The sequence below is a fragment of the Cydia splendana genome, chromosome 24 (assembly GCF_910591565.1).
Source record: "Cydia splendana chromosome 24, ilCydSple1.2, whole genome shotgun sequence".
NCBI classification, from domain to species: domain Eukaryota; kingdom Metazoa; phylum Arthropoda; class Insecta; order Lepidoptera; family Tortricidae; genus Cydia; species Cydia splendana.
The window spans coordinates 7097263-7122513 of record NC_085983.1 but is presented as its reverse complement, the minus strand read 5'-3'; the positions used below and the strand labels follow the sequence as shown (position 1 = coordinate 7122513).

The following is a 25251-nucleotide window of genomic DNA, read 5'->3' as shown; positions in this document are numbered from 1 at the left end:
TCAAACGTTGTTGGATTTTCGACTTTAAGCCTTGGTCGTTAAATCGAATTTAGAGTGCAGACAGATTCAAGCGCTTTTTTAACGCGCGTTGAAAAAGCTCCCGTGCGAATGGGGGCTTACGGTTTGCTATAAAACTTCGTTTGCACTTGGCGCTTTGTGCTTGCCGGTTGTAAAAATTTAAAATTTTGACGTGAAACTAAACGAAAACTCTGTCGAAATCAGTCGAAATGAAGTGACAAATGAACAATGATGGCGTCGTTTCGTTGTAGCGGCATGTAGAATAACGTAGCAAGCTTTCTTTTATGTTTTTCACGTGATTCTCTTTAGTAAAACTGCAGAAACGGCAAGAATGGAGAGGTATACAATATCGAAGTCTGAAAAGCAGACAATTTATGAAATATACCGGGCGTGTCGGCTTTGCGGCGCCGGCGGTGGCTATCGGATGCCTATCATTCAAAACATAATCGACTTGGACAGTTCCGAACTAGAATTGAGGCAGAAAATACAAGAATGCTTACAACTAGAGGTAAAGTATTGTATTCTGAATTATTAGAGAACATTACGTCGTTAACAAATTGACTTTCTTGCATCTGAATCATAACACCTGTGTTCTGGTCGTACACATTGTTATTTGAACTATGTTTACAATTTTACACCCAAAGGAAGTTTAAATCACGTAAATTACACGCATTCAAATCATTTTCGAAATGATTTGTTTCTTGAAATTTGCACAAGCCTCGTAAGGCCCATTGTGCAATACAAAGTACCAGTGGCGGATTTGCAGTCTTTGCCGCCCTAGGCCCCAGGCCCTATAGCCGCCCCTTTCGCAGCACCCATCATATAGAAGACATTTTGAGTTATTTCTTGTTATCATCAGCAACTTTTTTGTCACAATTTTCCGCCCCTATTTTTTACCGCCCTAGGCCCGGGCCTACTGGGCCTTAGGGCAAATCTGCCACTGCAATGTACACTCAGTTTCAATCTAATTATACCCTTTCGTAAACCTAATAAAGTAGCATTTCTGTTGGTTTATATTATTGTTCTCTCAAACAAACGAAATTTATCCCAATTTACTATACAAGGTTCAAGTCAAAAATAGGAAAGTTCTGTATTAGGGTTGCCAGATGGTCGGGATTTGGCGGGATTCTCCCGATTTTTAGCAAGTGTTCCCGATTCCCGACAAAGTGTTAAGTGTCCCGAAAAACAGCTTCTCGTTATAAAGCAATAATTTCAAGTTCCGAACTGTCGTCGAGCGAGCGAGCGACCCGCGTCGAGCACGAGCGCGCGCGTGGCGAGAGACCTGAGCGGACGTAGAGCCAATAATGTAAAATATCGTTGTTTTTAATACAATTACTTTAATTTGAATGTTTTTTTTTTCCGACTTAAGCCCCAAAATCCCGAAAAATGTATATTTTTTCCCGAAAATAGCGCCTTTCGATCTGGCAACCCTATTCTGTATAGTGGGCTTACAGGGCTAGTGAAGTGTAAACTCTCACACTGTGATTGTTTACTTTTTGGTCAAGTTTGAGCAGTTTCTTCACACATTGAGCAGTTTTACATTCAATTAATCAATAACCCGTGGGGAAGGGGTGCGAAACTCCTGACTTCGGCCAAACTCGGCTCCGCTCGGCTCAGCATTGCTCCGACCAATAATTAGGGTTGACACAACTTGACGTCCCTTTGCGTGCACGACCACAGATAAGATAATGGCTTGAATTTTGATAACCCTAAATAGCCGAAAGGGATAGTGCCATATATTAGAAAGGGTCTGCTGTCAAACTTCGGTTTTGTAGGAAGTTTCCCTTCTGTACGGCAGTACTATTATTTATTCTGTGCCCCTACTGTCACAACATGCGTCACAGTGTGTCTATATGTTTTAAATGTTTTTTATATCCATATCATATAAAATTTCCAGGCATATTGTTGTTACTCTTAAATTGTTTAGATGACAACGGTTTCACTCACTTGAATTTTTAGTCGCTATTGGCGACATGTTTCGGGCCGTTTGGGGTCCTTCCTGAAGCTTGAGTGCTCGCGGCATGAGCATTCAAGCCATTGTCTTTTAAACAGTTTAAAATGATGTCTCACGAAAGTTTACATTTTGGTAAACATGTCTTTGACGTTGACTGTACTTTACAATGTTTTTTAATTAGTATTGTTCATTCTAGGTGCGGCCTGATGACCGCATGCCTCCGCTCATTTGTGAGCTGTGCGTTGATAAAGTGAATGACTTCTACCAATTCTTGGATATGACTCGTCAGACAAATATTAAGACAAGGACCAGGCTCGGCCTTCCCATACAGGACACTAAAAAAGGAGAAGTAAGTATGATCTGTACGTACACACACACACAATGTCAACTACTACACGGCGCACATAAGCCCCCGTTCGCACGGGGACTTTTTCAACGCGCGTTAATAAAGCGTTTGAATGACACAAATGGATAACCACGTATGTATTCACACGACAGCGGTGGCGCTTTTTATCAAGCATTGTTAGATTTTCGACTTTAAGCCTTGGTCGTTAAATCGAATTTAGAGTGCGGACAGATTCAAGCTCTTTTTTAACGCGCGTTGAAAAAGCTGTCGTGCGAATGGGGGCTAAGACAATCAAAGACACCATATAAGCGCTCCCATACAAACTTAGTACGGGGAGGTGGGCTTAGGAGTGCGCTTAGTATGGGCAGGGGTGTGAAACACTTCCCTTAGGGCAAACTCGGCTCCGTTCAGCTCAGCATTGCTTTGAGCAATTATTAGGGTTGACACAACTTGACGTCCCTTTGCATGCACGACCGCAGCTAATGGCTTGAATTTTGACAGCCTTAAATAGCCGAAAGGGATAGTGCCATATATTAGAAAGGGGCTATCCATAAATTACGTCATCGATTTTTGGCGATTTTTGACCCCCCCCCCCCCCCTATAATCATCCAAAAATCATGCTTCAAATGACCTCATTTCCTCCTACTTCATGCTACCGTCATCCGATGTCCAGACCCCCCCCCCCCCTAATTTGAAATGACGTAATTTATGAATAGCCCCAAAGGGACAGCATGATTCGACCCTGAAACACTGTCAAACTTCGGTTTTGTAGGAAGTTTCCTTTCTGTACGGTAGTACTATTATTTATTCTGACCCGAAATAAAGATTTTCAATTTTTCTATTCAGTTGCACCCACAATTGTGAGCAGTACTTGAATAAATTATATTAGTTCCTGGGCTGTTATAGAATGAAATGGTGTAGAATACAACTCAGTTTAGCTGCTTGTTAAATTAAATGTAAAAAAAAAACCGGTCAATTGCGAGTCGTTCCAAGGGTTCCGTACATTACCCCATTTTTAACTTTTATGTGTGAATTAAATTCCTTAAAAAACCCGTAGGGGTGATCAAAAACTAAGGACGTAATTAAGTCCGACTCACGCTTGACTGCACATTTTTAATAGGTTTTCCTGTCATCTATAGGTAAAGAACTTTTTTGTGTATTTTTTCAAAATTTTAGATCCAGTAGTTTCAGAGATAAGGGGGGGGGGGGGGGATGGTCGGACAAACAGACAGACGCACGAGTGATCCTATAAGGCAGGGGTCTCCAAACTTTTTTACCTGAGTGCCATATTGCGCCTCAGAAACTTTCGCGCGGGCCACCGTCGGCGCCGGGGGGGTGTACCTGGCTGCCGCGTCGCGGGCCGGGGTTTGGAGACCCCTGCTATATGGATCCTATATTTTTATTTTCCGTTCCAGCCTGAACAAAGTAACTGTATTCTTGGCGTGACAGAGCCAGTTTATACAAAGGACGATGAGCCACCAAAGAAGAGTAAGGCGGGCCCCAAATGCACCAAGAAGATTAAGAAGGAACCAGATGTTAATGTTAAGGTGAATTTATATTAGTCACAAATTATTAGACAGATCTCTTCTCCAGGCAATAGGGGATATTACTGCAATGTTCTGCCGCCAGAGTGCAGCACTACCGACTCTATTAAATTCATAGACTAATTTATACATACTGTGCCTTAAACTGTTTTTTGACAAGTTTTCACAGACAATAAAATATGACATTGATGCATCAAGCCGGTTTGTTAACAAGGGCCTACCGGTAAACGCGAAAATCGAAATTTAGTTATCTGCCTCTTTATCGCTCGAATATGCAAGAGTGTTAGAGAGGCAGAAACCGAACTTTCCATTGTCGTGTTTCACGGTAGGCCATGTGATTGACCTAGTGACGCATGATGGGTCTTTGATGTTTGTTTACTGTATGTGCTAGTTGTGCCACCTACACAGAGGTTTGTCTAATATTCCCTATTCTATAGCAAATACTGTTATACCTTGTAGGTTTGTGCCTGCTTCGGTCACTACAGAGAGTGCTCTCTGTCAATCGGTCAAACAAACCAGTTTGGTCTTTTAGTTCCTTTAGTTCAGTTCGGTCGTTGAGAGCTGGAATGAATATGAATCAATTATACAGTAGTTTTTTTTAATCTTTGGCAACTGTAATGACGGTTTTCGCCTTAGCCGAAGCCAGTCGCACAATGTCATGGCCAGGCCGTAATAGGTATTTTATATTAAGCGATTGCCAGCGGCAGGCGTGGCTCACTCCGCGAATTCGTCGCTTTGCAACAGGTACATCCGTTCCACACCGATTTTGGTGGCTAGCCATAAGCCGCGCGTGGCGCTACCTAGCGGCCATATCTGTCCTGATCGTAACAGACGCGTTTTGTTAGAGAGTGAGTCTTCTGTACCTAGTACTATTACTTATTCTGTGGTATAGGTAAGGAATTGGCCTGATGACAGTAACAAAGAATCATGGAAATAATATTTTCAAAGAAACATATACAGGGTGGAAAGGCACGACGATCCTTCCCGGAAGTATTAGGTCGTTTAAGTGATACAGAGACTATTGGTAATGGTAAGAATCGTTAATTGAGTAAAATATAAAAATTGCAAAAATACTACTTTTTAACTGTGGTGATAACCCTATAGCATGTGCACATGACGGCTAGATTAAGGATCTCCGTCGGGAAAGCTCGGGACTTTACACTTTTTTCCGATCGTTGACAGTATCGCAATGATGTATGAATGACGCATAAATGTCAAATAAATCAAATGCATGCAAAAATATTACAAACAATTTTATTACTTTCTTAGATAATTACTTTTTTCCAATATTTAATACTATCTTCTTTTCACATACGGTGTTCAAATGTACCTCCGTGTATTACAACGCCGCCGCAGCCCGTACCCGAGTATGTCGATGCACATGCGATATAGTGTATGCTCTTCGTCATTTATCCTCCGCAGAAAGCACCAATTAGCCTTTGTCTCATTTCGTCCGCAGTTTCACATTCCGTTTGGTTTGGTACACCATATCTTTTACACAGCCCCACAAATTTAAATAGCCACGAGCATCTAACATTTTTATTTGAAGAATATGACATTCAATAAGTATAGTTCAATGAAAATTTAATTTCAAACATCACGTCTTGTCTATTTCTTACCACGCAAGAAGGTTTGTTAGTTTGGTATTGAAGAAGTATTTATTCTTGATTTATTCTTAGTATTTAATTTTTGCAAGTTCATTTGGTGCAACTAACACAACCTACTTGTTATTTTTAATTATTTTAGATAGTTTCCAATTATTCGAAAATAATTTTGTGAAACGTGTTAAGAAACTAAAACCTTTTTATCAGTCAAGGAAACCAGAGATATTTATAAGACGATTGCGTACTTTTGAGTGGTTGTCAATGTCACCATTTGAACTGTCGTTGTAAACAATGTTGTGGTTAGTATTATTAATATTAAGGAATAACATAACTATTTCATTCAAGTATTGAACAAGTGGAACCACTAAGAAAGCGAAAATCCTGCAATGATTCTTACCGTGCTGTAAGCAGACCTAAAAATGGTTAGATGGCAACAAATTAGCATAATTTCCTGTCGAATACTGATTGTTTACAAGTAAGTTCATTGACCCTGTCACCTGTTAGGGTTAGAACAAAGTAGTTTTTTGCGTGGATGTTTAAAAGGTCATAATTTAGAAACGGTTGCCCATATTAACATAGTTTCTATGGAGAAAATATAGAGCTTAGACTAAACTATCTCCCATTTCCGGAAAGGATCGTCGTGCCTTTCCACCCTGTATGTTAATATGGTTCTAAAAAATGACCCAATCTCAGTATAAACATTAGGATTATTAATATATTCAATAAAATAAAAGTGCAAAATTCTCCAATCAGCCATTTTGACTGAAACGCCAATCAGAAGCGACCTAAGGAGTGACGTCATCAATCCATGGCGTATTTCTTAGAGCAGCATAGACAACCTGATTGACCGTAATCCATATATCCTCACCAAAGAGTTTGGAGGTTCAAAAAAAATGTTATTACGCCACTAAACATTTATTACGTCCAGAAAATATTATTACACGATGTAAAGTAAAAATTTATTTGTTATTAAATAAACAAAATGCTAAATAATATGATATCTCACCAAAAAACTTTTTTTATTATTAGGCTGAATGGAACTAGCATTGCCATGTTGGCTGTCGTAACCAGAAAAAATTAAAAAGTAAAACTGGCGCTTGTGATTTTCACTCAGAATTTGCATGTATCTAAATAATTCATCTTAAATTGCAACCGTGTGAGAGTTTTTGTATAAAATGAGTTATTGTGATTAATGTTTGTAATGTATTTATCATCCCTAATCATAATATATGGTGCTGAATTTACAATATCATTCGGATTCAAGGGAAAATTCGTAACTGTAAGTATGTAAACAATGTCTATCACCCTTCCACCAACTAATTAATGACGTCACAAATGGCTTGCGAGGCGTTTTCGCGCGTGGTTTAAACTAGCTATAAAAAAATGCAATTATTTATGTTAAATCTTATGAGTATAGCTGAAATATTGTGTTTTTCGGAACCAGTACAAGTGTACAGACAATAATAAAAGGGATTTCAAAATTTGTCATCAGGCCAATTGCCAGCGGGCTCCTGTTGTGACTTGTGTCTATGAGTTCCGGTATCATTTGTTTTCTTATCATAATTTCCAGATAGAGAATGTCTCGGACTCATCCTCTCGCTCCTCGAGCGTGTCTTCACGCGTTTCCCGCCGCGCCCCCTCCCCCTCGCCCGCCCCCTCCCCCGCCGCGCGCCCCCGCCGCGCCCCCGCGCTCCCTCCGTCCCCCGCCGCTGCGCTCACTCCCTCCCCCGCCGCTGCGCTCACTCCTTCCCCTGCTGCTGCGCCGGCTCGCCCGCGCCGCTCGCTGCTTGAAGAAGCGCTAGCGCGACGGAAGCCGGACCCGCCTAAGATTAAAGACGCTAAGAAGACGGAGACGAAAAAGACTGAGGCGCCTAAGGACCCACAGGTGATGCCCATATGAATCATAGAGTAACAAGCCCAGACAAGACATCCTCCAGACTGAGCATAGTAGCGCTACCCCCTCTGCCACAAATACACGGTAGTTTTACTCCATTTTCGAGTCAAGTGTCTTTGTGTGACGCCCGTGTCTTTGAACGGACCAATCACGGCACGGGACTCTCTCACCTCGTCCCCCGCACCCCTGTATTTTTGGCAGCATCGGTGTCATGAAATAATTGCTCTAAGCTCCATCTGAGAGTTCCTAGTCTATGGTAACAAGTAAAGAAAGAGTGGTAACTCCGTACATCAGTTTTCTTACCAAAACGCGCGTTCATTCGTAGTCGACATCTAACGTCAAGTAGTGGAACTATCAGTACCGCTACTTTGACACCAGGTGGCACAAGTGTCCACACTTAACACTAATCAATGTGTCGGTCCTAACTCAATGCAAACTTAACACAGGCAAACTCTGTCCATAGTACCTGCAATAATATGTTACTATCCGAAGGCCGCAAAAATATGTGACACGCTCTTATGGCTCTACTAATAAAATCGTGTCAGATATTTTTGCGGCCTTCGTTGTATAACATATTAGTACAGGTACTGTACATGGGTCAACCGGAACGCAGTGAAATTGTAAATATAATTTTAAGAAACTTTTAAAAAATCTTTTTTTTCTCTGTATACTGAAGAATATATTATAATGTATTATTCTTTATTGTATTGTGAGTCCGGACACAAAAAATATGTAAAGAAAACTTTAAAACTTGTTTATTTTATACAGATACCAAAAGAAAAAAAGGCCACACCTGCGAAGAAAAAGGGGGAATTGGAATCTTTACTAGAGGTAAGTACTAATTAGGTGTGGTGTCAGAAATTATGCGAAATTGAACCCTATCACTTTAGAATAAAGGTTCAAAATTATAGTGGGAAATATATTCCCTCTGCCTTATAAAGGCTCATGGCGTTATTAATAAACGTTAGCAGTAGGGAGACTTCAGTTCAGAACTTCAGACTTTCCGTCATTTAAACTAGAAATGCCACGACTATTCGGCAACTATTCGGTATTCGGCCACTTTGCCGAATGTTGCCTACTAACCGGCCGAATACCGAATATCTGTTGCACCTACTTAAAAAGAAAAATTACACAATAAAAATAACCAAAAACTAGGTATATTTAAAATGTATTCATGGAAAGTTGTTAAATCATGTGAGTTGCTTTTCGGTGAAGGTAAAACATCGTGAGGAAACTGGACTAATCCCAATAAGGCCTAGTTTCCCCTTTGGGTTGGAAGGTCAGATGGCAATCGCTTTCGTAATAACTAGTGCCTACGTCAAATCATGGGATTAGTTGTCAAGCGGACCCCAGGCTCCCACGAGCCGTGGCAAAATGCCGGGATAACGCGAGGAAGAAGAATTCTAGGAATAGGGTATTTTCCTACTAGTCAAATCAGTTACTTTTTTAGAACTGTCAAAACGATTTGTTAATATGGTATTTGTATGAAACATTACATCGTGACGTCACGGTCAACTCACCTACTTTTTATATTTCTATCCGATTTATTAAATAGAACTTATGTTTAAAAATAACCCCTATCTGTGTTTTTCTAATAATTATCTGGTGCTTTATTTCATGCATGGTGTAAAATAATTTATTTTAAATACAGTATAATACCCTATTGACAGGGCAAGCTATGCTGGCACCATCTGCTAAATACTTCGACCGGCCAACCCCATTCCTCAATTTTTTCATATTTTGTTTATCCAGGACAGTATGAAGTTTGATGACAACACTTTGCTGATGCCGCGTTCATTGAAGAGGACGCGAGAGGAGCCCCCTAGGCCTGCGCTGCTGCCCAAGAGGGCTAAGTAAGTATCAAGTAGTGGGTTATGATTTTATGGGTCGAAGCTGTGAAGTGAATGGAAAAAACCGGGCAAGTACGAGCCGGACTCGCGCACGAAGGGTTCCGTACCATAATGAAGAAAAACCGGAAAAAATTGCAAAAAAAACGGTCACCCATCCAAGTACTGACCACGCCCGACGTTGCTTAACTTTGGTCAAAAATCACGTTTGTTGTATGGGAGCCCCACTTAAATCTTTATTTTATTCTGTTTTTAGTATTTGTTGTTATAGCGGCAACAGAAATACATCATCTGTGAAAATGTCAACTGTCTAGCTATCACGGTTCGTGAGATACAGCCTGGTGACAGACAGACGGACGGACGGACGGACAGCGAAGTCTTAGTAATAGGGTCCCGTTTTACCTTTTGGGTACGAAACCCTAAAAACTGGGACTCCCTCTGGTTGCATAACAACTTTTGTCATATATTTAATTGTCATAACACTTTATGCGTAAAAATGTAAGTCATAAAAATCTTTAGCCAGAATTATTCCTGAGCATAACTGGATTTTTGTCATAAATGAGTTATGTCATAATCTTTATAGTCATTAATTTAATTCGCATAAAATTTTAAGTCATCTGTTTGATATACATAATTGTTTTTCATTCGAAGTATTGCAGTGCATAGTATTAATATAGACATAAAAAAAACCGGGCAAGTGCGAGTCGGACTCGCGCACGAAGGGTTTCGTACCATAATTAAAAAAAACGGCAAAAAAAAACGGTCGCCCATCCAAGTACTGACCCCGCCCGACGTTGCTCAACTTCGGTCAAAAATCACGTTTGTTGTATGGGAGGCCCACTTAAATCTTTATTTTATTCTGTTTTTAGTATTTGTACACCTCTAAATATTATAGATTTTTTTTGTGTTTTGTATCTGTATTATGTATGTAATTCGACATTAAGAGACCATATACATCTCTTAGTAATTGTAATACGTTAGATTGAATTGTTAGTTTTATTTTATAAAATTGTTGATGTTATTATTTTTGCTTGTATGTAAATTCAATGTTGACGTGTAAAAGTGCCCTTGTGGCCTATTTGCTGAATAAATGTTGATGTTTGATGTTGTTATAGCGGCAACAGAAATACATCATCTGTGAAAATTTCAACTGTCTAGCTATCACGGTTCGTGAGATACAGCCTGGTGACAGACGGACGGACGGACGGACGGACAGTGGAGTCTTAGTAATAGGGTCCCGTTTTACCCTTTGGGTACGGAACCCTAATTAAGTCATATATTTAGTGGTCATAATTATGTTTTTTCATAAATGTTACAAAGCATGAATAATATGTATGGTTGTGAGCAACCTATGAAGCAAATATTACTTTAGTCATAATCATAACCACACAAAGACCGTATAAAAGAGGAGATCGAAGGAGAGGAGCCCCCTCCAGTAGGAGAAACGGTTTTATAAAAGAAACTAATCATAGATATAGATTTATTCAAATAGTAGGTATTCGTAAGGTTTCTTTAGATGCCCGAAGGGCAAACTATGCAGAAATAGGAGCCCCGTGTTAGCGGGGCTCCGTCGAATTAAGTGTTTGGACGGAGATTAGGGAAAAGAAAAGAAACAACTACTTAACTAAGTATGCCTTAACACTTTCGCAACCAGGCAAAATTTCAAACAATACCCCAGAAACCGACAGTACTCGCTAGTCGGGCAACGACGTGCAACTCAATGCCGCACGCCGCGAACCCGCTAGTCGGGCAAGCGGCGGACGCTCAGGGCTGTGCCAAGTAACTTTCGTATAAGTACGTGGATAAAATTAAATCTGCTGTCTCATCTGTTTAGGCTCCCCGTTTTGTTCTTCTCCTAATTCTAACTCCTATTGATACATACCCGTGTATGCAATTTCACGTAACCAACTAATAAGAATTTTTATTTTGTAATCGCATTAGGTAATGTAAATAAAAATACAAAGTGAAGTAATAAAATATAATAATCAACTGTACCAATATTATCAAACTGCACAACGGGACTTAATCGCGTATTTAAGTTTTAAGATTTACCTCCGACGTTTCGAGGACGGCGTTGTCCCCGTGGTCTCGGAGAAGACTGGCTCAAGTTGACATCAACATCTTCTAGCCGCGCGAGTTTTTCGAACTACCCGCACTTGGTCTTGTTTATCAGTTTGAACGTTTTGCGCACTAGGGATGTCACTCTGTCGACACACAACACTAACGATATTCGATTTATCGACTGTCGATATTCGTTTCCGCTTACATTTACTAATGACTGGATTCCATGTGGATGAGATCTTAAAACCCTCGTCCCGATTAAAATTGCAATGTTTTTTGATTTCAATGGCTTCCCGCACTTTTCCACGAAAAAAAATCCTCTCCACGGATCGCCATTTCTACAGTAGAAAAGTGCGGGAAGCCATTGAAATAAAAAAACATTGCAATTTTAATCGGGACGAGGGTTTTAAGATCTCATCCACATGGAATCCAGTCATTAGTAAATGTAAGCGGAAACGAATATCGACAGTCGATAAATCGAATATCGTTAGTGTTGTGTGTCGACAGAGTGACATCCCTAGTGCGCAAAACGTTCAAACTGATAAACAAGACCAAGTGCGGGTAGTTCGAAAAACTCGCGCGGCTAGAAGATGTTGATGTCAACTTGAGCCAGTCTTCTCCGAGACCACGGGGACAACGCCGTCCTCGAAACGTCGGAGGTAAATCTTAAAACTTAAATACGCGATTAAGTCCCGTTGTGCAGTTTGATAATGTTTAATAATCGTGAAAGTTTAAATCAGTGTTCAACTGTACCAACTTTTCGACCACATAATAATCAGAAGACTTACAATTTTTTCTGTTAGTGGCAGTGGCAGCCCTGAGGTAGTGAAGATGCAATGCTTGCCCGCCTGTCGGGCACTTCGGCGTCGCGTGTAGGTTTATAGCTCTTGCCCGACTAGCGGGTATGCAGGCATCTGAGTAAAGTTTACGAGTGCCCGAGAGTCGGGTACGCGGTGTCGAATGTGTTAAACCATTATGGCTGAAAATTATCGATTAAATATGCTTTTAGCTGGTATGACATTTGATTCATTATAATTAAAATCTATATGCACAAAAATTTATGACAACTGCTGAGTATGTCATCAAATATTATGGCTAAAAATGTATGACACAATATAATATGACTTTTCATTTGTATGCGCAATGATGATTATGACACAAGTTGTTATGCGCATCAAAGATATGACTTAAACTTGTATGCAACCCAATATGGACTCAAAAAACTATTAGCTGAGCACGCATACAAATACGTACAGATGTAATGCATAATCGTTTTCCATCGTGTCTTCTCGGAAATGTTCGTATTTGTCATGCTACTTCAGTCAACCTCAGTACTTTTTGTACCGAGACTGAAATAGCAAGACACGTTCGTAAGTTTCCGTGAACATACGATGGAAAATAATTATGCACTACGTCTGTATGTTCGTATGCAGGGGTGCGAAGCTAATGGTTTTCCTGACTGTACGTGGCCTTTTTAGGGTTCCGTACCCAAAGGGTAAAACGGGACCCTATTACTAAGACTCCGCTGTCCGTCCGTCCATCCGTCCGTCCGTCCGTCCGTCCGTCCGTCCGTCCGTCTGTCACCAGGCTGTATCTCACGAACCGTGATAGCTAGAGAGTTGAAATTTTCACAGATGTATTTCTGTTGCCGCTATAACAACAAATACTAAAAACAGAATAAAATAAAGATTTAAGTGGGGCTCCCATACAACAAACGTGATTTTTGACCGAAGTTAAGCAACGTCGGGCGGGGTCAGTACTTGGATGGGTGACCGTTTTTTTTTGCCGTTTTTTGCATTATGGTACGGAACCCTTCGTGCGCGAGTCCGACTCGCACTTGCCCGGTTTTTTTTGGTGGAATACTTATGCCTATAACTAACTATCTGTATTTGTATTTTATCATTATATGTATACGTAAATTTATTAACTAACTTATGATTATGACTTGTTTACCAGTATTGCAAGATATTTAATGGATGCAAGAATAAGGTAATAAGTTAAAAACTTATTAGGTACTTATTAGTCTTATAAAAACAAAATTGTGAGAAAAAAAATCTTCTCTTGCTTTAGATTCCATATTGCGAATCCTTGCTTTTTATATATTTTTTTTAATATTGCTCTTGGTCTAAGATGAATCTTCCAGTCCTATTTACCCGACTACGGCAACGCAAAAGGCGGGTTATGATTTTGACCGCTATGGGGCTGTCCATAAATTACGTCATCGATTTTTGACGATTTTGGACCCCCCCCCCCCCTCCTATAATCATCCAAAAATCATGCTTCAAATGACCCCATTTCCTCCTACTTCATGCTACCGTCATCCGATGTCCAGACCCCCCCTAATTTGAAATGACGTAATTTATGAATACCCCCTATGTATGTGGGTATGTATGTATGTATGTTCATCTGTTCCCTCATAACTTCGAAAGTACTCATTATAATTTGACAAATGATATTTTATTTTTATGTAGCTGAGTAACTCAAAACCAATGAAAACTGCTCTTATAGCAGTTCTATTAAGCTCCATTTGAATTGCTGTTTTATTTATTAATAATCCCAAATTTTATAAATTGAAACTAAATTCTTTTTCAAAATCCACCAGGCCCATACCAACCAAGGAGCTCCTAAAGGAGCCTTCACCGCCCCGCAGACCGGGCCCGAGGTCCAGACAGCCGGTGAACGAGCCGCCCCCGAACCCCAGACCCGGACCCAAGTCGAAGAAGACCAGGGTTGAAGAAGAGAATATGCCTGTACCCCTTAAGGTGCCTAAGCCTAAGGCCAAGCCGGAGTTACCCAAGGTATGTACAATTTACATTTGTATTTGAGGCTGAATCACTCATGGAAGTCATGAAGCCCTGCGATATCTCAGTCTTCGTCTGCAATTGTGTTTTGTATCCATACTATATATAATATTATGAAGGCGAAAGTTTGTCTGTCTGTCTGTTACCTCTTCACGCTTAAGCCGCTGAACCGATTTAGTTGAAATTTGGTATAGAGATAGTTTGAGTCCTGGGGAAGGACATAGGATAGTTTTTATGTCGGAAATCACCCCTGAAGAGAGTGCAAAGGGGGGTGGAATTGAAAGAGTTAATGCATTGCCTAACAATTGAAGTAGCAATGCGCGAATTGAATGATTGCTATTAGCATTATCCAGGCGCTATACCTACTTTAGCTGCTGTCACTAATTCCGCGCAGACGAAGTCGCGGGCAAAACCTAGTATTTTATGAACAATCTCGTCTCTCTTCCTGAGGGAATAATCGCTTGGATGAGAAATTATGGTATAAACATATAAATAATCATTGTGTGATAGTCTCATAATTTTTGTTCATGCCGCCTGACGCTAGGCGCATCTTATGATGTCACCTTTACCGAAGGTAATTTTAAAGATTAAACATTATTGGTGACGTTATCTATGAAAAGGGACCTTATTGTCGATAGCGCTTATGTCATTATTAACGATGCTCCGATATAAATACAATGCCACGCGACGTTGTACGGCGTAAGCGCCATAAGGTCCCTTTTCATAGATAATGACCCATTTATTTACACAACATATTCCACTTTATCATACAGAGCTGGTTCCTACACTAGGGCTTGCCTGTATCATCCGGATTGTTGTATATATTTAGGTTTTTTTGCAGACTAAAGAGCCGCCGAAGCCTCCAGAGGAGCCCCCGCTGCCTTCCGCGCCTCCATACAAGTGCATAGTATGCGAGACGCAGTGTAAGAATTCGGGCGCCTTCGCGAGGCACTTGAGTATTCACGTGCCCATCTTTACTAAACCTGCGTAAGTGTACGGTCGCAGACTTCAGTTGTGACGTTCCACGGGAAAAGGTACCTATGGCGGCTGGCGCTTACGTCGCATAGCACCGCATTAGTAGTGGAGCGGCGTTAATAAGAGGTTAAGCGCCAACAGCCATAAGGCACCTTTCCCCGTGGGATGTCGCAATTGTTGATCCATCTAAGGTTCTACCAGGTTAGGTTCATAAATTCCGCTACTTGACGCTATGGTCTGTATCTTTAGGTATTTAAAGAAAAACGGGCAAGTGCGAGTCGGACTCGCACACGAAGGGTTCCGTACCATTATCTATAAAAACGGTCACCCATCCAAGTACTGACCCCGCCTGACGTTGCTTAACTTCGGTCAAAAATCACGTTTGTTGTATGGGAGCCCCACTTAAATCTTTATTTTATTCTGTTTTTAGTATTTGTTGTTATAGCGGCAACAGAAATACATCATCTGTGAAAATTTCAGCTGTCTAGCTATCACAGATCACGAGATACAGCCTGGTGACAGACGGACGGACGGACGGACAGCGGAGTCTTAGTAATAGGGTCCCGTTTTACCCTTTGCGTACGGAACCCTAAAAAGAGGAAACCAAATCTACCCTCAAATGGCAAGCCAGTTTAGGTATTTAAATAAATGTAAACAAATAATTTGTAAATTATTAGAGCTCACGCTCGTAATTAGCTAGGGTCACCGTTGCCGATTACGGCATGGATAGCTATATAGGTACTGTGTCATCAACTTGGTTATTAGAGCACCGTACAAAACTTTGTTCACGGTGCTCTTATGGGATCACTTCGGTCTTGCAAATCGGTTAAATGCGTTTTTCTCAAAAACCGTTTGATGTAGGTACCTGGAATTTGGAATAGTTATGGCAAGTACCATCACTAACACTGTGAATAAGTCGAAACTGCTTATTTCTGATTTTAGGGGGAAATTTAGGGGGTTAGAGGGTTAGGCTGAATTTTATTCTTTTTGCAGACACGCGTGCAACCCGTGCGGTACCTGGTATGTGACCGCCGAAGAGGCGGCGAGCCACCACGGCTACCACAGCGCCTCCACCTTCCCCTACCACTGCCGCCGGTGCTTCGACGACTTCCGCACTCTTCAGCTGTATGATGAGTAAGTGCCAAAAGATGCCAAACGGGATGCGAAGTTGCTAAAAAAGTTGACAATTGGCACATTTGGCCTTAAAAGTTGCTAAACTTGGTATAATTATGACCTAATGCTTGATAAAATTTGCGAATTGGCACATTTGGCCTCAACCCGTGCGGTAACTGGTATGTAACCGCCGAAGAGGCGGCGAGTCACCACCGCTACCACATCGCCTCCACCTTCCCCTACCACTGCCGCCGGTGCTTCGACGACTTCCGCACTCTTCAGCTGTATGATGAGTAAGTGCCAAAAGATGCCAAACGGGATGCGAAGTTGCTAAAAAAGTTGACAATTGGCACATTTGGCCTTAAAAGTTGCTAAACTTGGTATAATTATGACCTAATGCTTGATAAAATTTGCGAATTGGCACATTTGGCCTCAACCCGTGCGGTAACTGGTATGTAACCGCCGAAGAGGCGGCGAGTCACCACCGCTACCACAGCGTTACCACCTTCCCCTACCACTGCCGCCGGTGCTACGACGACTTCCGCACTCTTCAGCTGTATGATGAGTAAGTGCCAAAAAATGCCAGACGGGATGGGAAGTTGCTAAAAAAATTGCTAATTGGCACATTTAAACCATAAAAGTTGCTAAATTTGGCGTAGTGCGCGGAAAAGATACTAATTGGCACATTTGGTCTTACAAGTTGATTAATTTGGCAAAATTATGTCCTAAAGCGTAAAAAAAGTTGCTAATTGGCACATATGGCCTCAACCTGTGGGGTAAGTGGTTCGTGACCGTCGAAGAGGCGGCGAGCCACCACCGCTACCTCAGCGCCTCCACCTTCCCCTACCACTGCCGCCGGTGCTTCGACGACTTCCGCACTCTACAGCTGTATGATGAGTATGCCAAAAGATGTTAGACGGGATGGGAAGTTGATAAAAAAGTTGCCAATTGGCATATCAGGCCTTAAAAGCTGCTAAATTAGGCGAAGTTATAACCTAATGTGTGGCAAAGAGTTACTAATTGGCACTTTTGGCCTTAAAAGGTGCTAAATTTGGCGAACTTATGACCTAATGCGCGGAAAAGAGTTACTAATTGGCTCATTTGACCTTAATAGGTGCTAAATTTGGCAAAATTACAACCTAATGCGTGGAAAAAAGTTGCCAATTGGCACACCCGTGCGGTGAGTGGTTCGTGACTGCCAAGTTAATTTGTGTAGGAATGTCCTATAATATTTATTTGTTGTTCACAGTCACATAGAGTCGGGCCTGTGCGTCGGCGACGAGCCGCCGAGTGTGAAGTGCGAGGAGTGCCTGGCGCTGTTCGCCGCCGCGGCGCTGCGGGCCGCGCACCGCTGCCCCGGCCGCGGGCAGGCCGCCCGGCCTGGAGGTACACACGTTTATTACTGTCCAAGACTCTCTCCAAAGCGCCACAACCTGCTGATCACCTGTCAAAACCTTAACACCGACCCATATAACTTACAGGCCATACCTACAAAAGAATCTATCACAAAATGCTTCACCAATTTCGTAGAATATATTGTTAACAATTTAAAATCTTTTATTCCTTCATTTCTCAATCTCTTCCGTTTCAAATTACTTCAGCCAATGGTGGGCAAACTTTCTTCATGAGGGGCCAAAACTTGAACAAATTTCAGAGGAGGGCCAGATAATGTATTTTTATTATATTGCTGGCCATATTATATATTTTTTTAAATGACCGACGGCGGGCCAGATAAAATCCTTTCGCGGGCCGTACTTTGCCCACCACTGCACTACACACACACACACACACACACACACACACACACACACACACACACACACACACACACACACACACACACTACACTTCACAATCATAAAAACCATATCCCGACTAGAACAATTACATACACGGAAACAACGTGTATACCGATAGCGCCGCGTTTCCAGGAACATAACACTATTATATATAAAAATCACGTTTATTAACCTACTTCAAATCAACCGAATCAACTCAGGTGATTCCGGGATAGCTTGAGAGGGCGCTGCCATCGCCTGAGTTGGCCTAGAAAAGGCCCACATTATGAATGAAATTCACTCATATAGCGGGTACTTTATGTTCATAGTATTCTTACAATATGTTGCTGAGTCTCCGAGTAGGCAAAGTTAGAACTACTGCGCCAAATTGCATAATTAAATAAATCTTTCTATTTACAGGCAAGTGCTCGAAATGCTCCAGAACATATGCAACCTCGAAGACCCTCAAGAAACATGAAAGCCAGTGTAGCCAGAAGAGAAAAGGTCAGGTTAACCGAAGAGAATTTGATATCCATACTAATATTATAAAGTCGAAAGTGTGTCTGTCTGTCTGTTACCTCTTCACGCTTAAGCCGCTGAACCGATTTAGTTAAAATTTGGAATAGAGATAGTTTGAGTCCCGGGGAAGGACATAGGATAGTTTTTATGTCGGAAATCATCCATGAAGAGAGTGCAAATGGGGGTGGAATTGAAAGAGTTAATGAATTGCCTGATAATTGAAGTAAGCAATGCGCGAATTGAATGATTGCTATTAGCATTATCCAGGAGCTATACCTACTTTAGCTGCTGTCACTAATTCCACGCAGACGAAGTCGCGGGCAAAAGCTAGTAGAGGAATATTGTCAAAGTAAATTATGTAGTCAGTACATTTACTGCCATCTTTCGACACAAAGGTATGGTGCCATCTTTTGGAGCGATGGCGTCATACCTTTGGCCTACTCTCGACAATCGTTTCGATGTGTAGTAGATGACTAATGACTGTAGGAAGAAAAGTACAGGCGACTAAATCTTGAATCAATGTTTTTTGACATGAAGCTTTATTAATTTTTAGGGTTCCGTACCCAACGGGTAAAAACGGGACCCTATTACTAAGACTCCACTGTCCCTCTGTCTGTCTGTCACCAGGCTGTATCTCATGAACTGTGATAGCTAGTTGAAATTTTCACAGATGTATTTCTGTTGCCGCTATAACAACAAATATTAAAAACAGAATAATATAAATATTTAAGTGGGGCTCCCATACAACAAACGTGATTTTTTTGCCGTTTTTTGCCTAATGGTACGGAACCTTTCGTGCGCGAGTCCGAGTCGCACTTGGCCGGTTTTTTCGACATGAAATTTTACAAGCTTTTATTTAGTTTCACCTGTCCCGTTGTCTGTAATCAAATCTTGCAACTTAAATTTGATCCACTTCCCGGTTTCCGATTGAGCTGAAATTTTGCATGCATGTATAAAGCGGATGACAATGCAATATTATGGTACCATCGAGCTGATCTGATGATGGAGACAGGAGGTGGCCATAGGAACTCTGTGATGAAACAACGCAACCTAATTGTGTTAGGGGTTTTTAGAATTGTCTCGATGAGTATTAGTTGTCTGTCGTAAGAAAAGAACAGTCAGCGATAAAAGCTTGTACCAAAAATGAAATTTTTGCCAAAAACTTATATGTATTTCAACTGCAGGAGGGGATTTGATAGCGGACCCGGACGTCCTACGAAGGTTGAAGCCGATGCAGGTGCGGATCACCAAGTGCGATGGGCTGCTGGCACGAGAGACGGGGGACCATTACGACGTGTCCAGGGTTAAACCGGTATGTACCTACTGTCGTACTCAAAAACAACCAGAATATATAGTTGGTCAAACACGCACGTCCTACGAAGGTTGAAGCCGATGTAGGTGCGGATCACCAAGTGCGATCGGCTGCTGGCACGAGAGACGGGGGACCACTACGACGTGTCCAGGGTTAAACCGGTAAGTACTGTCGTCCTCAAAAACAAACAGAATATATAGTTGGTCAAACCCGGACGTCCTACGAAGGTTGAAGCCGATGCAGGTGCGGATCACCAAGTGCGATGGGCTGCTGGCACGAGAGACGGGGGACCACTACGACGTGTCCAGGGTTAAACCGGTAAGTACTGTCGTCCTCAAAAACAAACAGAATATATAGTTGGTCAAACCCGGACGTGCTACGAAGGCTGAAGCCGATGCAGGTGCGGATCACCAAGTGCGATGGGCTGCTGGCACGAGAGACGGGGGACCACTACGACGTGTCCAGGGTTAAACCGGTAAGTACTGTCGTCCTCAAAAACAAACAGAATATATAGTTGGTCAAACCCGGACGTGCTACGAAGGCTGAAGCCGATGCAGGTGCGGATCACCAAGTGCGATGGGCTGCTGGCACGAGAGACGGGGGACCACTACGACGTGTCCAGGGTTAAACCGGTATGTACCTACTGTCGTACTCAAAAACAAACAGAATATATAGTTGGTCAAACCCGGACGTGCTACGAAGGCTGAAGCCGATGCAGGTGCGTATCACCAAGTGCGACGGGCTGCTGGCACGAGAGGCGGGGGACCATTACGACGTGTCCAGGGTTAAACCGGTATGTATCTACTGTCGTACTCAAAAACAACCAGAATATATAGTTGGTCAAACCCGCACGTGCTATGAAGGTTGAAGCCGATGCAGGTGCGGATCACCAAGTGCGATGGGCTGCTGGCACGAGAGACGGGGGACCACTACGACGTGTCCAGGGTTAAACCGGTAAGTACTGTCGTCCTCAAAAACAAACAGAATATATAGTTGGTCAAACCCGGACGTGCTACGAAGGCTGAAGCCGATGCAGGTGCGGATCACCAAGTGCGATGGGCTGCTGGCACGAGAGACGGGGGACCATTACGACGTGTCCAGGGTTAAACCGGTTAGTACCTACTGTCGTCCTCAAATACAAACAATATACCTATAAATTTAAAAGTGGAAAAATTACTGTCTTGGGTGATACTTGACCTCACGGCCTCTGGATCGATACGCCAGCGCTCTGCCATCTGAGCCACCAAGACCTCATCCATAGCCAGCAAATCTTTCCACCATATTATGGGTCAAGGGGACCCTAGCGACATCTACCGCAAGAGTGTTACACTCCTTAAACGGCTATCGGAGTTCCAAGTCATATTGGAAATTCACTAGTTACGATGTGCTACCCATAATAATTATAACCCAACCAGACCCAACCCAACCAACCCAAGACAGTCATTTTTCCACTTTTAAATTTATTCCAAGCTTAATAGCATCGTTCGCAGACGTTTCTGCTTGTTAAAAATTAAAATATTATACCTATAGTTGGTTGGTATAGTTGGCTCTCTTGTGTCAGAGTCCAAGATCCTCTTTGGGTCACTGAGCCAGTGATGTATGTATGTATGAATAGTTGGTCAAACCAAATTTAAGTAGAAAAGGTAAATAAGAACAAAACTATACTCATCCTTGTCTTTTGGCTGCTAGTATAGTGTAAGACAAAGATAGTATGATTCTCTCTGTCTATGTTTGAAATGAGACAGTCCTTTGACAAACTATAGATTGAAACTGGACTGCGTCCAATGTAGTTTATAAGTGTATTAGTTAGCTTTTCTTTAATTCATTGATTTTTTTCTCTCTGCACCAATTGCTTCTCTGTTTGGCCCTATGGTTAACTGGTAGAGAATGCTATTTGGCATTAATTCCGACATTTGTTCATTGGTGTACATATTTTGTACAGTAACGTTTAAATAAATAAATAACAATACAATACAAATCCACTTTATTGCACAACCTCAGAATAAATTTACATGGAAATACAAACAATACATGGAGACAGAGGTAAACAACAGGCGGCCTTATCGCTAAAGAGCTATCTCTTCCAGACAACCTTTAGGTAATAACCGTTGGTGTCATGCGTCAGGCACATGTAATAAGTCCGACTGTAAATGTGAAGCCTGACCAGTAATATATTATTATGATCATTGTCAAGAGGGCGCTGTTATTCTCATGTAAAGGGTGTCAGTTCAGTATAGTATGAATAAGTTAGTTCCAATGAAATTCCGCAACATGGCGCGTGTCATATATTCCTGGTCAGGCTTTAAATAATGGCAGTTTCTGCCGTTCTAAAATTATTTTATGTGCACTAAGAATGATAAAGGATGAAATCTTTTTTGCTTTTTTACTTCAATAAAACTCGATTAACACATTCGTTGCCACCCAGCCAAACAAGACATCCGCGCCAGGCCACAACAATTTCGTCATATAAAGCAGTAGTACCACGATCCCGACTATCGGGTCGTCCGGCCTGGGAACGAAATCATAAAATACCCGATAGTCGAGTTTTCGGCACTGAATGTGTTAAACTTAAGAGTGTCTTATCGTTTCAGAATTACGGACTGGCAAAGAACTACATCTACCCCTACATGAAGCTGCCTCCGGTCAAGAGCGAACCGCTCTTCCGCGACAGCATGGTCGCCATCCCTGTCGCACTCAAGGAGGAGTTCTCTTTCACACACTGGGACAGCGACAGTGATGTCGAAGAATCCATCATCAGAAGCGTACCCTCTCTCACAACTTTAGCTATCAAAAAACTTTTCTCTAAAAACCTCCTAGGTAAAGTACCTAGAAAAAAAAAGAAGGTCAAAAATGAAGCTTTTGATCATGAAAACGACTTCGGTGACGTAAGTAAGGATATTAATGATATAATAAATAGTTTAGATGATATGGGAAACGGTAGTTTAGATAGGAAAGATTTGACAGCTAGAATTAAGGATATTATTGGGTGTTTTGATAGTGACATGAGTGAAAGTGTAGAGGAAGACAAGACAGCTAATGAACAAAGTGAGAATAAATATGTGGATGCTAATGTAAATGATAAAACGATTGATAATGATGGTGAAAAGAATAAAACGACGTCTGATGAAAGTCATTGTGAAACTGTTGATGGTAAAGGAACTGATGAAACAATGGCTGATGACGATCAAGGTGTACATGATACAGTAACAAATGACGTTAGTACTAAAATGGATATGAATAATGAAAATGATAAAAGTACAAAAGAAAATGTAATAGAATCTAATGATAACGGTAATTGTGAAAAAACAAGCAATGATGAAGTCTATCATGGTGAAAAAACCATAGATAAAGTATTAGAGAGTAACCAATTAAATGATGAATGTAACGATAATGAAAGAATCAATAGGCTAGATAGTGAAACTAATGATCATACAGTTAGTTATGATAAGGAAATTGACATAAGTTTACAAGAATCAAAAGATGAAAGCGTAGCTGTTAATACTAGGGATCTTGAAAACGGAATTAATGGAGTCAATACTTTACAAAATGAAAATTCTTTTGTAAATGAACCCAAAATCAATCAAAATCAAAATTCTTCGGAAAAAGAATCAAAAAGCAATGACGAAACGAAGTTGACTGAAGAAGTGAGTAAACAAATAAACAAAGAAAGTCCAATTAAACACAGCATAGAAAACTTAATAGGGGAAACCGATAAAAATCCAGAAAAATTTATAAACGAAGTAATATCAAGTATTGAAGAATTGAATAGATGCCATGAACAAATTAATGGACAGAATGTAAATGAAATTAATAATAGCAATCTAATGGATGCATTAGATGAACATATTGGTGAAAAAAGACTCAGTGACCAAGATAAAATCACTTTAGAAGATCTTTTGCCTAAGGGAGATACATGTGATGAGTTGGAGAATATATCGGATGATGATTTCAATTTTGATGCCTAAAATCTTCGGGCAACGCCGGCTTCCGACACGTCGGAAGGGAGGAGTCCAAGCGATATTTTACAAATAGGTATTTTTCCTGTACTTAAATTAAGTTATTTCAAACCGTGCACGGAATAAAGCACCAGATAATTATTAGAAAAACATAGCAGCTATATTTAAACACAATTTCTATTTAATAAATCGGATTGAAATATAAAAAGTAGGCGAGTTTACCGTGACGGCACTATACGAGGGGCGTTCAATAAAAAGTGAGAATGAGTATGTTATATACAACTTTTATTAAATGTTATTTTATTTTTCGACATAGTCCCCTTTTAGCATACTACACTTAGTATATCTTTATTCTAAACTTAAAATTCCATTTCTAAAAAAGGTTTCATCTTGAGTACTTAAAAAATCTTGTACTGCAGCGACTACCGCGTCGTCGTCTTCAAATTTCTTGCCTCTTAGGTATTCCTTCAATCTCGGAAATAGGTAAAAATCACTAGGGACGAGGTCTGGTGAATACGGAGGATGCTTAAGGATATCGAACCCAGCATCACGTATTGCAGCCATTGCAACGGCGGACTTGTATGCCGGTGCATTGTCCTGATGGAACAACACAATTTTCGAGAGTTTACCTCGCCGTTTTTCACGGATCTCATAACGCAATGTTGCTATTTGTTTGGCATATAAAGTTCCCGTAATAGTGGCTCCATGCTCGCGATACTCAATCATTACGACCCCTTTACCATCCCAAAAAACAGAGCCCATGACCTTACCGGCAGACGGCCCACCTTGAATTTCTTCAGAGTTGGAGATGATGGCCTTTTCCATGTCATAGACTGCAGTTTCGTTTCAGGGTCGTAATGATGGAGCCATGTTTCGTCCATTGTTATAAATCGCGCCAAAAAAAGTTCCCGGTCTTGCTGTATCAGGTCCAAAGCTTCTTGACAAATCTCGACTCTAGTTTGTTTTTGCGTGTCAGTAAGCATTCTGGGTACCCAACGCGCTGATACCTTTTTCATACCCAAGCGTTCATGTAAAATATTATGCGCGCTCCCCGTAGAAATCTTTACATTTTCAGCAATAAAACGAACCGTGACACGACGATCCGCCAAAACTAAGTTTTCGATTTTTTTCACAATTTCTTCAGTTACTGCTGTAGTAGGGCGTCCGTAGCGGGAGTCATCCATGATCGATGTTCTTCCACGTCTAAATTCGGCGCACCAACGTGCGACTGTCGAATACGGAGGAGCATTAGACCTTAAAGTGTCCCGTAAATCTAAATTGACTCGGTCCGTAGAAAAAATTTTCAAACAAGTATTTGATAACGGCGCGCAGTTAATTTTTTTCCAGTTTCGCTAACGTACTCAATAGCATCGCAAAGAAATCGCCGTATTTTTTTTTTAAACAAAAAACAGTTCGTTTTTTTTTTCATGGCAATCAGCTAGGTAGATTAGCTTTATCGGCCAGTATTTACTTTCTTAATATTTAAAGAGTTTGCATCTCATTCTCATTATATATTGAACGCCCCTCGT

At 41.2% G+C, this 25251-nt stretch overlaps 1 protein-coding gene across 1 annotated transcript; it reads left to right on the top strand.

Moving 5' to 3' along the window:
* The first annotated feature begins 260 nt into the window (after positions 1 to 260).
* Positions 261 to 25251, top strand: LOC134802175 (uncharacterized). The gene is made up of 23 exons (XM_063774768.1): positions 261 to 526; positions 2169 to 2321; positions 3734 to 3865; positions 7037 to 7351; positions 8129 to 8191; positions 9113 to 9213; positions 13225 to 13257; positions 13871 to 14066; positions 14911 to 15056; positions 16038 to 16178; positions 16354 to 16441; positions 16900 to 17054; positions 17407 to 17543; positions 18356 to 18439; positions 19639 to 19766; positions 19853 to 19927; positions 20010 to 20084; positions 20167 to 20241; positions 20324 to 20398; positions 20485 to 20559; positions 20646 to 20704; positions 20751 to 20877; positions 22358 to 25251. Exons 1-23 carry the CDS (start codon positions 350 to 352, stop codon positions 23729 to 23731), a joined length of 3984 nt encoding a protein of 1327 aa, XP_063630838.1. The 5' UTR covers positions 261 to 349; the 3' UTR covers positions 23732 to 25251.